General features: G+C 40.1%; 1 protein-coding gene across 1 annotated transcript in view; it reads right to left on the bottom strand.

Annotated features, from left to right (window-relative positions):
* The window catches only part of Arhgap15 (Rho GTPase activating protein 15), a 598323-nt gene that overhangs the window by 250618 nt on the left and 333638 nt on the right, over positions 1-14067 (bottom strand). Inside the window, exon 9 of the mRNA XM_057755169.1 lies at positions 2792-2914. Coding sequence (XP_057611152.1) covers positions 2792-2914 — 123 coding nt within the window. The remainder of the gene's footprint in view (positions 1-2791; positions 2915-14067) is intronic.

Below are 14067 nucleotides of genomic sequence, written 5' to 3' on the forward strand. Positions count from 1 at the left end.
TAGTTGATAGCCCAAAAGCCAACGTAGAAAGACAGAAAAACAACAACAACAACATCAAAACCAGAGAGGGATCTGCACAGAAAAATCACAATAAAAAATTCTGATGGATTTTAACTGGTGAAACAATCTTGGGAATCAAGAACATCAACATTATCCCTTGTGGAACCCATCGGCCCATGGAGTTTATAAAGAACTTTAAGAATAATAAAGCAACACACCACATCCTTAAAGATACAGAATATACTGACAGACTAATCAACATTAATGCAAAAGATATTGGCAAACTAGTCTGCATCCACACAACAATGACACAGATCAGGAGCTCGTCTCCTGAAGGTTTGTGAATAGAAACCAACATGGCATCCCCTTAAGAGCAAAGTGGGAATGGAGCTAGAAACATTGCTTAATAACACATACTCTGGGTTTCCTCTGTTATCTTTACATCTTTAAATAGATTCATATACTAATGATTAAATATAGAAGCCATATGGTATTAATTTCACTTGGGTTCTATATATAGTAAGAGAATAAAACAAATTTCTAAGACACAGCTCTTTTGTTTTTATACCAGGAAGCCTTGGTTGTTCCTAAACAACAAAAGCCCAAACACCAAACAATTGTTACCTTTTCTAAAAGCTGTAAACCCAAATAATTCCTAGGTATGAACATCAATGCTATTATTTGAAAGATTACAACAGAGAAACTTGGATAAAACTGAAGAGCTAGTAAATTCCATAAATGAGTTGCTGTTATGAAGAAACACAGCCACTCCCCTAAAATATACCTATTTGCTCACAATCTATATATAAAGCTGATTCAAACTGTGGGTTCAGCGAGCAGCTCACTGTAATAAACTCATACATCTGAAAAGGGCTCCTTCCTCCCTTAGGCAATGCAAATCCATTTGGACAATTTCAGAGGTTATCTTGTGACTTGCCATTTTATTATATTTGGTATCGCTGTATTTTTCTCAATAGCTATATTAAAAAATTTATAAAATTCCTCCCCATCAAGTGACTTTCTGGATCTAGAGTTTAACCTTTGCAGTCACGTCTTACCAGGACCCCATGGCTCAAAAACATAGGTTTTGCCTATAGGACTGTGACTATGTGTACTTTGTGGACACCACACGAAGTGTCACAGTCTAAAAGGTACTGGCTTCTGTCCTCTCAGTGGGGTTCAGTGAGGACTGGCTAAGGCCAGAGCTTAGTCCCCTCTCTACCTTTGGAAACAAGTACATTAGAGAGCAAACACTGGAAAGTATACAGGGCCTTAGCAAATCTACCCTGGGTCTGGAAGGTCATTTAAAGAATGTGATGCAAATGCTCCATTTAGAAACAGCACCGATTCGCTTATAGAGAACACTAGTACTCTTTCTAAATACTCGTCCCCTTGAAAGAGGTTTTCTTTCTTTTTTTCTTCTTCTTTTTCTGGTGAAATTAGCAGTGTAATGATTCATCATTTATTTTTATGTAACATTTCTTAACTGCTTAAAATTTTGATTTTTACTTTCTCCCCTGACTCTGTCTTAACTATGAAAATTGTGCTGAAGTGTTGAATTTGACTAGCCAGATGCTTTTAAAAATTGGTTTAATGCCATTTATCTTGCTGAAAAAAAAAATCTCAGTGAAAGCCTTGAGAAAAGTTCATAGATAAAATTGAAACAAGCCAGGAAGTGACTACATTTGCATAACTTGATCTGTATTTGGAAAAAAAGATGCCGCTGAAGACAACAATGGAAGCTTATCAAATCAGAATTACACATAGATTTTCCATAGCTCTGCTAATGAATACTGACTCATCGGTGAGCTATGGGGAAACCTCATTGGAGCTCTAGTTAGGCAAGCAGGCAGACATCAGTCAAAGTGTATTAGCATTGGCTCCAAGGCTGCCTTCTCAGGCCATTCTAGAGGGTGCTGGTGAGGCCAGTTTCTCACCTGATTGGAGCCAGATCCTACTGCTGAACCAAGAAGCTGTTCATTTTATTGCACACACACACACACACACACACACACACACACACACACATTTAAGCTTATGAGAAAGTTGACATTGTGTGAGTTGCTAATGAATTGTCTCTATCTCCTCAGCAGACAGATAACTTACACCTGAATCTTTCTCAAATTGGGCCATCTAAAGGATGAACCCAAAGGTAGAAGTGACTGACGGTTACTGGATGAGGTTGACTTGGCAGTGTGTCGAATGCCCTCCCCAGGTGTGTGTAACACACAGGGAAGCTGAGGTTCAGGAAAATCACTTCACGTTGTCAACAGAGTTAACTGGTAGATCCAGAGCCTGGATTCCAATTATTGTCATGCACGGAACTGTCTTTCCAGTCTCACGGCTAGCATAGTTGAGGATTATTTTTCTACCTGAGATATATTTGCAGGGGGAATCTCCTTATTTTGCTTCACGCTGAACTGTCGTTCTCTAGGCGTCTCTGGCTTTTTTCCTAGCATTCTCTAAGATTCTGGTTTCAATGACCAGATACCACTATTAAAATCAGGCTCCATTTGACAGTGAAAAGGGCTACTTATACTAAGTACACTGGAAAAACAGATGTAAACAGTACAGGCCCATGGGAAAACACACTGTCATTCTCGTGGGCCATCTCCCAGGACAACACTTCTCTGCTCCTGGTACAGAGGCCAGGTCCTTTGAGGCCAACTCTGGCTATTTCTTTTCTCTATAATCTCATACCACCAACTTTATTTACTCAAGGGTCATTTTTCTGGACAACTATATTTTCTTCCATTACAGAGCAAGCCACAAAAACGACGCTGTCCCGTACCTTTAATGATTCCCTTTTCTTGCAAAGTTTTCAGAGAAGGTCTTCGGGAGATGAACTTCTTCAGTCTGCTCTTCACACGGTTCTTATCACTTGTATCAGATGCACTGTGATGCAGCCGGAACACTGAGGATTGAAAACAAAGTTAGGGTTTTGATTTGTTTTTGCTTTTTTTGTACATTTTTGTTTATGCTTATTACTTGGTATAAAAACAAACGCGAGGCAAGTTACAGAATGGCCACGTGGATGGCTACCAGGACCCCTCTGTCTAGCTAGGGCAGAGGAATAAAATTTGCCTACACGGAAGCATTGTGCTATTGTATCCGATGTGCAAAGAGAAGAGGGCTAGCTAACTCATTTCTATTTCCATTCCCTTATGTTTAACATAGAAACGTTCCTCTAGATAATTCCATTTCCTTGCATCTAAAAACAAAGTTACAGTCAGAAAAATAACCTATTGGAGGAGTGCCTTAGCTCTGCTAACTTCAATTAATATTGATTACATACTAGATCTACCTACATAAGGCATTGTTTTGAAAGGTTTACATACGCAAATAATTTTGCTACTCTTCTTTTTTTATATCAACTCACGGGATTTCTTTTCCTGGGACGCAGCCACTTCTTACTTAAATTTATAAAATTTGCCTCCGAATTCTCCACATTCCTCTAACTTCTCTGCCCTCAGATCTTCGTTCTGTTTTCAGACAAGCGTGTGTCACACTCAGTCCTGAACCAAAGTCTGCTGATCATCACACTCGATACTGAGTTAGGGGAATTCAATGACAAATGTAACAAATGTAATAGACTCTGGGCTTTTGGAGAGCTTATGGTCCAGCCATAATCACGGGCTGTTATTATTAATTACTGATGGCAACTTGATATGTCTGTGAGATAAGATAAATTCTATTTCTGTCTCTACTATTTTAACCCAATTATCGACAAAAATGGGTAGTCTGTTTTTAAAATCTGCCTTGTTCAGACGGTGAGAGAAAAAAAATCTGTAATTAGACATGAAAGAGTATGTCTGCATCCTCCTTCCTCCAGCTTGGACCCCAGGCAGGAGCAAACTTCAGTTGGCAAGGCTCGAAGTCAAGATGAAGCACCCAGCAGAAGCAGGTGGACATCCTGCCTACCTGGTAGCTGTAGAGAATGATGGAATTTTATTTTTAAATTAAGTTTCAAAAATTGGTTGGGATCTGAGACAATGTGCTATATAAGACTGAGAATAATACTTATCATAGAAAAGGACCATGAAACATATTTTTACCTGAAAATAATGGTTTTCAGCTATCTGTGTTTTAGGCCAGATGAGTTGTAGCTATAGGGGACTTTTTACATAATCTCCGCTAGCACCTCCTTATTAGACGTGACAATCAAAACCACATCTAGACGCAGCCAAATGTATCTTGGAGGGAGGCACAATTGTCCCTGCTTAAGAATTATCGCCTAAACGAATTGGGGCATTAATATGGCACAATTAAACCCTCCTTTCTGGGTGGTAGAAGCTTCATCAGCACACTGAGAAAACAGCTTACATTCTGGCCTAGGCATTGCAAAGGACCTCAGTGGTATATGAATAGGAATAGTTAATACCTAGTTAATACTACAGAAATGGAGAGAATGATGGAGTATTGCCACAATATTAACTACTATAAATAATTAAATATATATATTTATTATACTATACTGTAATCAAAGGTTCCAGGTCTGCATTCCTGTGTGAGGCTAAAGAACACTTAGTGTCCTTCAAAGACACATATCTTGGAGAGATTTCATTCGATTTCACAGAAATGGTAATTGCATGGAGCAACTAATTTAAGTTTTTCCAGGTTGCCAAAGATTCTGTTTTTCACTGCTTTTCTCGCCTCAAACCCCTGCAATTCCCATGCCAGGGTGTCAAAAAACATATGACCAGGCAGTGTAGGTTTTGTCTGCCATTACAGAGCTCATAAACATTTGTGACTAGAAAGTACTTTGCAAATTAACACACACACACACACACACACACACACTCTACAAATGCTACATTATGAAAATAATTATGTAGTGAGTTATATCTTTCTGGAACCCCCTAGGTATTCTAGAGATAGTATTCTTAATTAGAGAGATATATATGTACATTATATTGTTTTCAATCCCACCATCTGGCTCCACATGTGAGAAATGTCTGCAAGGTGTATTGGATTGTAAGGGAAATGGAAAAAGGTTTCGAAATGTTTTAACTTCTTTCCTTCTCACCCAGCCTTACAGCATCACGGGTAGGGTTACACAGTTTTGAACAGAGGCAGACTCTCCGTAGGTGCTTATAATGATGGCCTCCCTGAGTGTCACCTTCCATTTCCCAGAGCCGTAAATAATCATCCTTAGACGAGTCAGATTGCAAGGCCTTTGCCATCAACGCTTTGTTCATTTCATTCTAAGGGGAGTTATGAAGACGTTAAAGTCAGTGGAAGACTGTAATATACGGCATACTTTTTATTAACCAAATAACTAGAAAGAAAGTGCTATAAATACAAAATAAAAATGTAAGAGACGCCTGGCTATGAAGACAGGTCCATCCCGGGGCCCTGCAAACGGCAGTAAAAGCCTTTGAATATTGTGGTTTACAAATCTGATGTTAACAGCCAAACTTATAAAACAGTTTATGCTTTTCTGTTGTCAAGGGAGAAGAACTTGCCAAATTGTTCATTTTAAGTAAATACAACATAAGCAATTAAGGAAAGCAAAGTTTAAACACATGCCTGTGATAATCAGGACAGCTCGCTTCTGATCTCTCTCCTGATCCCACAGAACAGTGTTCCTTTCATTTTCCCACAGCACCCAGTGACCCCACACATACTTTTAGAAACTTGTAATCACACAGTGCAAATAAAAGGACACTTTACTGGAAAATACACAGTGTGGTACAATAATCCATCATTTATGAAAAATAGAATTCAGCCTTTTCTTTTTCCTCAGAGATTTAACTACTTTTTGAGGGTGAAACTTCCTGCAGTTTGAAGATTTATGTTAAGCCAATGAGCAGTTTTTTTCCATTCCCATTTAAACATTTTATTTGAAAATGAAAAGAGTTGTAAGAGATACGGTTTGAATTCTAGAGCAGTTAATCTGATTTACAGAGGAGAACAGGAATGTCCCTTAATTCTATGTATTGTCACCTCCTCGTAAGTTAGCTTGGCTGTGCACACTTTCTGGGGTTTCTGGAAATAATGCACATATTTCCTTCATATTTTCCTCTTAGTTTTCCACTGATTGTAAAATTTTCTTTGAAGCTCAATGGCATATTTTTCAAAGACGAAGAATCTTTTTTTTTTTTTTTTAAAGTATGCAATTGTTGTAAGAGATACGGTTTGAATTCTAGAGCAGTTAATCTGATTTACAGAGGAGAACAGGAATGTCCCTTAATTCTATGTATTGTCACCTCCTCGTAAGTTAGCTTGGCTGTGCACACTTTCTGGGGTTTCTGGAAATAATGCACATATTTCCTTCATATTTTCCTCTTAGTTTTCCACTGATTGTAAAATTTTCTTTGAAGCTCAATGGCATATTTTTCAAAGACGAAGAATCTTTTTTTTTTTTTTTTAAAGTATGCAATTTAAGGCTGAGCACGTAGAGGCAAACAGCACTACCTTTAAACAGGATTCTTAAGCAGTTGAGAGATTTAATTGGTGCTAAGGCAGAGAGGTGCTAGGATCCTGTACTTTGGAAGGTATTAGGATAGCGAGCTTTCTCAGATGCTCTTCAGTTAATAGCATTATGTGTGACAGTAAGCATTAACTCAACATAAGTCTTCTACCCAGGCCAGTCTTTGGGGAGTTCCCTGGTACCTCTTGTGCATTTTTTTCCCACAGTAATGGAGGGAAGGGCCACACAGTGTGGATGATGGTCATCTACTACCATTCTATTAAGGGTATGGGAACCACAAAAGAAAACCCCAAATCTTCCAGAATCTAACAGTTTGGATAATATAATCCAGGATCGTGTATCTGCCAGAACTTTGCTTGCTTGGGACTTATTTTGAAATATTTCCTTTTCCTGCCAAACTGCTGTTCTCGCAGTATTCCCATGTCACAATTACATGTTTTCATTGTTATTTTTTTTTTATATATTTGGAAATTCTAGGAGAGCTAAGGCTTCAGAAATGTCACTAAAAAAGAGCCGAGTTGCTACTCCTCAGAAACACAGCACTGGGCAGCTTTCAGGGCTACTTCTTATCATTTTACTAAAGGCATTTTGCGTGAATCAATCTCAGGTGAGGCTAGAGAGTCTCGTTAACAGCCAGGAGTTGCCAGCTTTCAGCTTCCATTCAAGAGGACATCAGGGCAAAGCTGGCAGGAGTGATCAGTGCAATCAGTTTAGCACCCCATGGTGTCCGCAGCGAGAGATCCAGAAAGAAATGTCAAAATAAGGTCAAACCAGAATTTTCATCCTCAGAGGTTCTGAGGTACTTCTCAAACCATCCCAAGGACTGTCCCAACAAGCGTGCTGTTGTCTCAACTAAGGTTTTCCAACACAACTTTCTTGTATTTGGGGGGTCATTCTGTATTGATACCTTCTTAACAGTACCTTACCCAAAATTGGTGGAAAAGAAAAAGGACGTTCATTATGTTTTGTTTCAGCCTTTGTATGTTTCTTCCCAGGCCGTACACACTCGGGCTAATGATGGGCTTGGAGTGGACAGACTTTCCAGCATGACCCTTCCAGCAGGCGGGTCTAGAGCATGCAGGTTTTAAATGTTACTCCCTACACTAGAGGGACAAAAGGGGAAGATTTAGGCTTAATACACTGTGGGTCATTTACTATCTCCTTCTTTTCCATATGTTCAATGTAAATAGAAGCCATAATTTCAGCTCTCAATATATAGTTTGAGAAACTAAGTTATTGAAACTTTAAGTGACTCACTCAAAGTACAAATCATGATTAAGTCTGGAAATAATTAGCAGAGTTAATGCAGGGAATTTTAACAGCAGCGCTTTGTTTTAACTGCTTCGTTCCCACTTCGACATTGTAAAAATACAAAACAGATGATTTGATTCATAATGGAAGGCTTTGCATGCATCATATGTTCAGTGGTCCATATTTATGCTCTGTACCCTTTTATGGAGAAGTGAGAATTCATATAGCGAAATTGTTTACTCTCCGAATAAATTTTCTAGCTAAATAGTCACGTTTGAACCCATTTTTATAATCTCAGTGTTATTAAAAAAGACGGGGACTACTATAATTCATCCCTATGTAAATTCCATGGCTACTTTTCCCAGTAATATGTGTATACATGTCTTCCTCCTCTAATGAGTTCACCGTCGGCGAATTACTCATGGCTACAATATGCAACCTTTCTTTCACGACAGATTTATCAAGTTTCTTTTTTATGATCGAGAGTTCAAAAAGATCTTTGCACTGCTGCTTGAATTTATACTTCATTTCCAAAAGAACAAAAGGGGAGAAGAGAAAATAGACCTTAATAACCTCCAACTAGTGGACACGGAAAGAAACACAACGTGATTGTTCCCTGAAACAGGACCATCAGCAGGGTAAGCAATGGGGCCAGCTCATTAAAGCATTCTTCTATTGACCAGCTATTTTATCTTGGTTCCTCATGAATTGACACAGTGCCAGTAAACTCTTCTGAGAGCCACTCACAACTTTGATAAATTTGTTAATAAAGTAAGTGGCTCCTGAGCTAAAGCAGTAGCTGGTTTTAAATTTTCAATTATGCGAGAGAAAGAGAGAGGGTAGCATGGGTCATCCATTCAGACAGAAGGTACGGGGCGCTAGGAACCTGTTCTCCTTGAGCAAAGGTGGTATGTTAAAAGCAGAAATGGGTACTGCCATGATAGAAAACAGGCACAGCCCAATTAAACCAAAAGAGCCCGACAGAAAATGTGAACATCAGTCTCCAAAGATGATGGATCATGGAGTTGTAATCATGGTAATTAATGGCACAGCCGAGTTCTAGAAAATTCCCACCTAGACATTTTGTGAAAAAGGAAGGAGCATTGCAGAATTAAAAAAAAAAAAATTACGTTGAATGTTTTTGATTATTTCAAGGGCAATCTGAGCCAAACCCTAAAATCCACACTGTTGAATTAGGGGTTATTTAAACTCTCTCTCAGTGTGCACACTCACAGTGAGAGTCACTAGAATGAGTGTACATTAGCTTCCACACTCCAGGAAATGTGTAGAGATGCATTTTGACAGGTATGGAACAGAATGACAGAACTATGTCATTTTCCTTTAACTCTCAGAATTCCTGGTCTTTTGGATGCTACAACATATCTTTAGAAAAGAATATGTTATTCTACATCCAAAAATTGTCAAGCATGAAATTTGAACCAAAATAGAAACACCCACACACATACACCACCACCGTCGCCGCCACCACCACTACCACCACCACCACCATGCTCATGTATGAAGAGTGTGGAGTGAGAAATGCCTTAAAAATTAAAATATTTAGTTAGAAGAAACATTTTTTATTATGTTGTTTTATTTTATTTCTTTATTTTTTGTTTTTTATTGATTGATTTCTTAAATATTTCTGCCTCTTCCCCGCCACCGCCTCCCATTTCCCTCCCCCTCCCCCGATCAAGTCTCCCTCCCTCGTCAGCCCAAAGAGGAATCAGGGTTCCCTGTCCTGTGGGAAGTCCAAGGACCACCCACCTCCATTCAGGTCTAGTAAGGTGAGCATCCAAACTGCCTAGGCTCCCACAAAGCCAGTACGTGCAGTGGGAAACATTTTAAGGATGTATTTGAATTATAAAAAATACAGGGCTGATGAGTAGACTCTGTGGGTAAAGGTTTTGCCAGGCAAACATTAGACAGAATTTTAATATCCAGCAGCACATGAGAAGCTGAACCTCATAGCAATGTAGCTCTGGGTGCTAGGGGAGATAGGTGAATTTTGAAGTTCATCCATCATCTAGTCTAAACCAACTACTGAGCAGGAGGTTAAGTGAGAGGCTTCACTTTAATATATAAAAATAAAAGGTAGCGAGTGACTGCTAACTCCACACACATGTACACATATATAGTAACAATGGTAAGGCACAGCCAAAAGAAAATAAGAGAAATATGTATAACATTTAGAAATATGTATAAGCATTGATAAAGTTATAGGATACTGATAGAAATGGCATGGATGTAGATGAAGATACAGATATAGGGGGATACCTGGGTTATAATAGGTATTGATGTATATAGAGATGTAGATGTAGGTATAGGCATAGACGTAGGTCTAGATAAAGATGTAGATATAGATAAATTACTGAGTCATCTAAAACAGTCTTAGTTTCAATTTTGGTTAACCACTCTGGTTATCCTAATATATTTGTTCCTAATAATGACCAGTGTTTTGGGAGTACTTGTTATACACCAAGGAACTTTCTAAGCAAGGTGTGTCTTATTTATTTACTATAATCTTTTACTCTGGTAGGTTCTATCATGTTAATTGCCCATTCTTTATGCTAAGAATCTGAGGTTCTGAGATCATGTAACAGGTGGGCAACAGAGCCAGAAAACAGGGTTATTTGAGTCATAAGTCAATGTCCTGCCTTTCCATTTTCCAGCATGTTATCAATGTCTAATGACATAAAAATGTCACTATCTGCCTTGCCTTTCTTCGGTACTTACAATATAACATTTGAATCCTCTGCATTCCAAGAACTGTGGACACTAGAGCATGGTGCTGTGCATTGTTGTAGGCCTGAAAGGGAAATGGACTGCCTTAGGTGACATGAGTAAATCAAGGGACAGCAAAGGAGCCGATGGCTGAACCATCTTGGGACTGCCAATATAATCACTGAAGAGGGCATCTGACAGTGGGAGCTGTCTGCTGCCACAGGGCAACACACTCCCAGGAGATTCACTAGCCACTCTCCAAGTGACTGTATGACGCAAGACAACACTGAGTATCAAAGGAGAGCTATAGTAAAGATTGGGACTCCCTTAAGACAAAAGTAGCTAGCCACCTATCACAATTTCTTGGCTCTACTCCAGATGTCAGGCATGGTTTTCCCAAGACTGACATACTTACGTACCAAGCCAACAGTGTCAGGGAACACATCCGCCTTTGCAAGCTCTCTGCTCTTTTCTAAATGCTTGCCAGGACATCTCATTTTTCTCTATGCTCAATCACAGAGATCAGTGACTTACATCATTCGTGTTGCTTTGCGGGACGAGTATTTGACTTCAGTAATAGTATTTCATGGGAAAGCACAAAAGAGCTACCATTTCCTCCCAATGTTCATGTTCTTTCTTTAAACAACAACAACAACCAGCTGTGCCCCTTTCTCTTTCCCGTTCTTTCACTCTCTGATGAATGCTAACTATAATATTTCAACTTGTCACTTAACTTGGCATCTTATTTAACCTATACAAGAGTTTTTAGTTTGTATATGTGTGTGTATGTCTGTCTTTATTTGTTAAACGAGGCTAACAATATCCACACGAGAGACTGATGTGCAAGGAAAATGCCCTGATAGAGGCAAAGCATGCAGCAGAATGACAAGCATATGCTAAGCATTCAGCCTACATTAGCAATTGTTGCTACTCTTAAGGTTGCGGGAAGTGTCCTATACCGCTACGGCTGTACCCATCCATTATCAACAAGAAGCAGAACAGGTGTAAACCTCCCACTCCCCATCCTGCAGCACAGCATCTAACATTTTCAACCTTTCCTGAGCGCTTGCTCTCTATCTGCTATCATTAGAGCTTACTCTTGGCTGCTGCATGTTTATGCACACATTTATTTATATAGATGCACATGTACATAAGTGTTTTATATGTGTGCATTTAAATGAACCGTTCCTCGCTTCTCCATTAAAGAAAAAATCTGGAATATAATCTTCAGAGTTACCTGCGATTAGTATCTGCCAGGTAGACTGCATATCAAGACTTTGAGCACGTGTAAAAAACGATTGGGCTTCGAAGCGCTATCTGTTAAAGACTTTCTGAACTGTGACAGTGGGTATTGACAGTGCTTGTCAGACTAAACCACTATTGATTGGCTCACATCATGTGTATAGCAAAACCAATTTCTTTCAAGTGCTTCTTTCTAACCAAAATACATTATTGCAGCCTTCCTCTCTGTTTATTATAACACCCAAGCTCATCGTACGTAGCACATCCAGCGGAAGGGTTTCACGACGAGCGAGGCAGCAGACACAGCACAGAGAAGCGGAGGCACTTAGCAATCCAAATACTCAGGCGCTGCGAGTTGCTATTCGTTTTGAAAATATTGATTCCTTGCCGTCTTTGTTTTCATTTTACAGTCCTCGTGAGCAGGGAACAACCATGGACTCAACGTGTTTTGCTGTCATTTACTGCCCTGTGGCTCTCATGGCTTCTCCTCCTGAAAGAAACTATTCTGAGCATTGTGTATATGTTAAAGTTGTGGGAAAGAAAGTGTTTATGTTTGGGCCAGTGCTCCCATGCCGATAAACACACATAACCCTAAACACTCAAGAGCGGGTTCGCAGAGGACACACACACACACACACACACACACACACGGGGCGGCGGAGGATGTGTCTTTTCCCCAACTTTAGGGCATTTTCTTGGGTAAATGACTTAGACCAACTTTGGGCATGAGCTGCATATGGTACAGTTTTGCTGTGAATTTGCATTTGCATTGTGTCTCTCCTCCCTGGAGAGAACATTTCTTTTAGCAACAATACTGTTTTGGAGCAAAAAGCGGTTCTCACAATACCCCTGTGAATGGGAAGAATTCCATCTTTTATTTTTTTTGCTTGAGAATATAATCATTAAACAAAATTCCCCAAATGATATATCCACAATCAGGGTCTGATGACACCTTGTCTTCCTGAAGTATACAAGGAGTAACCCTAACGCCAAACACCTTTCGACCCGTTTTACCAGGTAAACAATGCCTGATCAGCCATTCCTAAGTTCCTGGGGGTAATTCTCAGAGTATTATCAAAACTGCTATCCTTCTGTGACCTACTCTGATGATGACAACAGCATGGACTTCCACTAACCCACAAATGCTTTAATGTGCACGGCTGCAGCGCCTTCCTCCCAGCCTAAACGTACCTAGAAATTACAGAAAACAAACCAACAAATTCTACTCCAAAATGCATTGTTGTCTTTCAAAGCCCCTTCTTGGAAAGGCACGGGGGTTCCTGCCCGGCTGCACATTCTGGACAGGCTGAGATAAGGATTCTTTCTATCTTGCCTGCAGTTCCAGACCATGATGCAGGGCAGTGGCCGCTCTGCCCTGCCTCCTTCGCCTTTCTTGGTGGCCTTCTCACCCCCACATTCCCCAGTGCTGAGACCCGCGCCTGGCCTGGGCTTGCGCTCTTGGCCGGCTCTGCAGTTTCTGCAGGCCTTGCTCTGGCCTGTGCAGTGGCTGCGAGTGTGGCAACTTCCCTTGTCTGCTAGGGGCTATCAGGAATCTGAAAATGCCAGGCCAGAGATAGTCTTTCAAAAAGTAGTGTTTCGGGGGGACAGAACCCTCTATTATTCGAAGAAATATTTTGACATAAGCTTCAAGCTATTTGCTCCAAAATGTGCGGGTAAAGTACTGCTGCCCACCCCCCACAGGAAGTGTATTGAAAATGCAAAGGGTGCGCCGAGCATATCTGAGGACACAGTGTGTAGTCTACGGCTAAGCGATCAGGGATAGCGGCGTGGTTTGTCCTCACAAATGCTGACAGACAGCTGCAGTTTGCAGCTGGCAGGGAGCTTATGCTCGCTAAACAAAGATCTAGCTGGAGCCCGGTGAATACTTGGCTGTAGCGCAGTGATCATAATTCATAACATACATTTATAAAGGAGAATTCAAACCCTTAGAAAAAGCCCAGAAAGAGTCCTGTCATTTTGTCGCTTGCTGTGGTCCGGGTGTAGGTTGCTTGTTGGCTATTTTGAAACCCCTCAGGGTCCTATATCGAGACCCAGGTTACCATGCCTGTCACAAGTCAAACTTTTTTGCTTTCCCTACCAGTCTTTCAGATTCCCCAAACCAAAGTGTTATCCCAAATAGTTTGTTCATTTTCCAAAATGACTCGATTGTAATAAAATTTCCAAACTCTTTATCCCTCCCTCCTTCTTTCTCTTTCTTTCTTTCTTTCTTTCTTTCTTTCTTTCTTTCTTTCTTTCTTTCTTTCTTTCTTTCCTTCCTTCCTTCCTTCCTTCCTTCCTTCCTTCCTTCCTTCTTTCTTTCTTTCTTTCTTTCTTTCTTTCTTTCTTTCTTTCTTTCTTTCTTCCACTTTTGAAAACATCAGAATCCCCCGTTTTTTTTTTGGGCACAGTTCAGGCTA

Source organism: Chionomys nivalis, chromosome 22, assembly GCF_950005125.1.
Source record: "Chionomys nivalis chromosome 22, mChiNiv1.1, whole genome shotgun sequence".
Classification (NCBI taxonomy): domain Eukaryota; kingdom Metazoa; phylum Chordata; class Mammalia; order Rodentia; family Cricetidae; genus Chionomys; species Chionomys nivalis.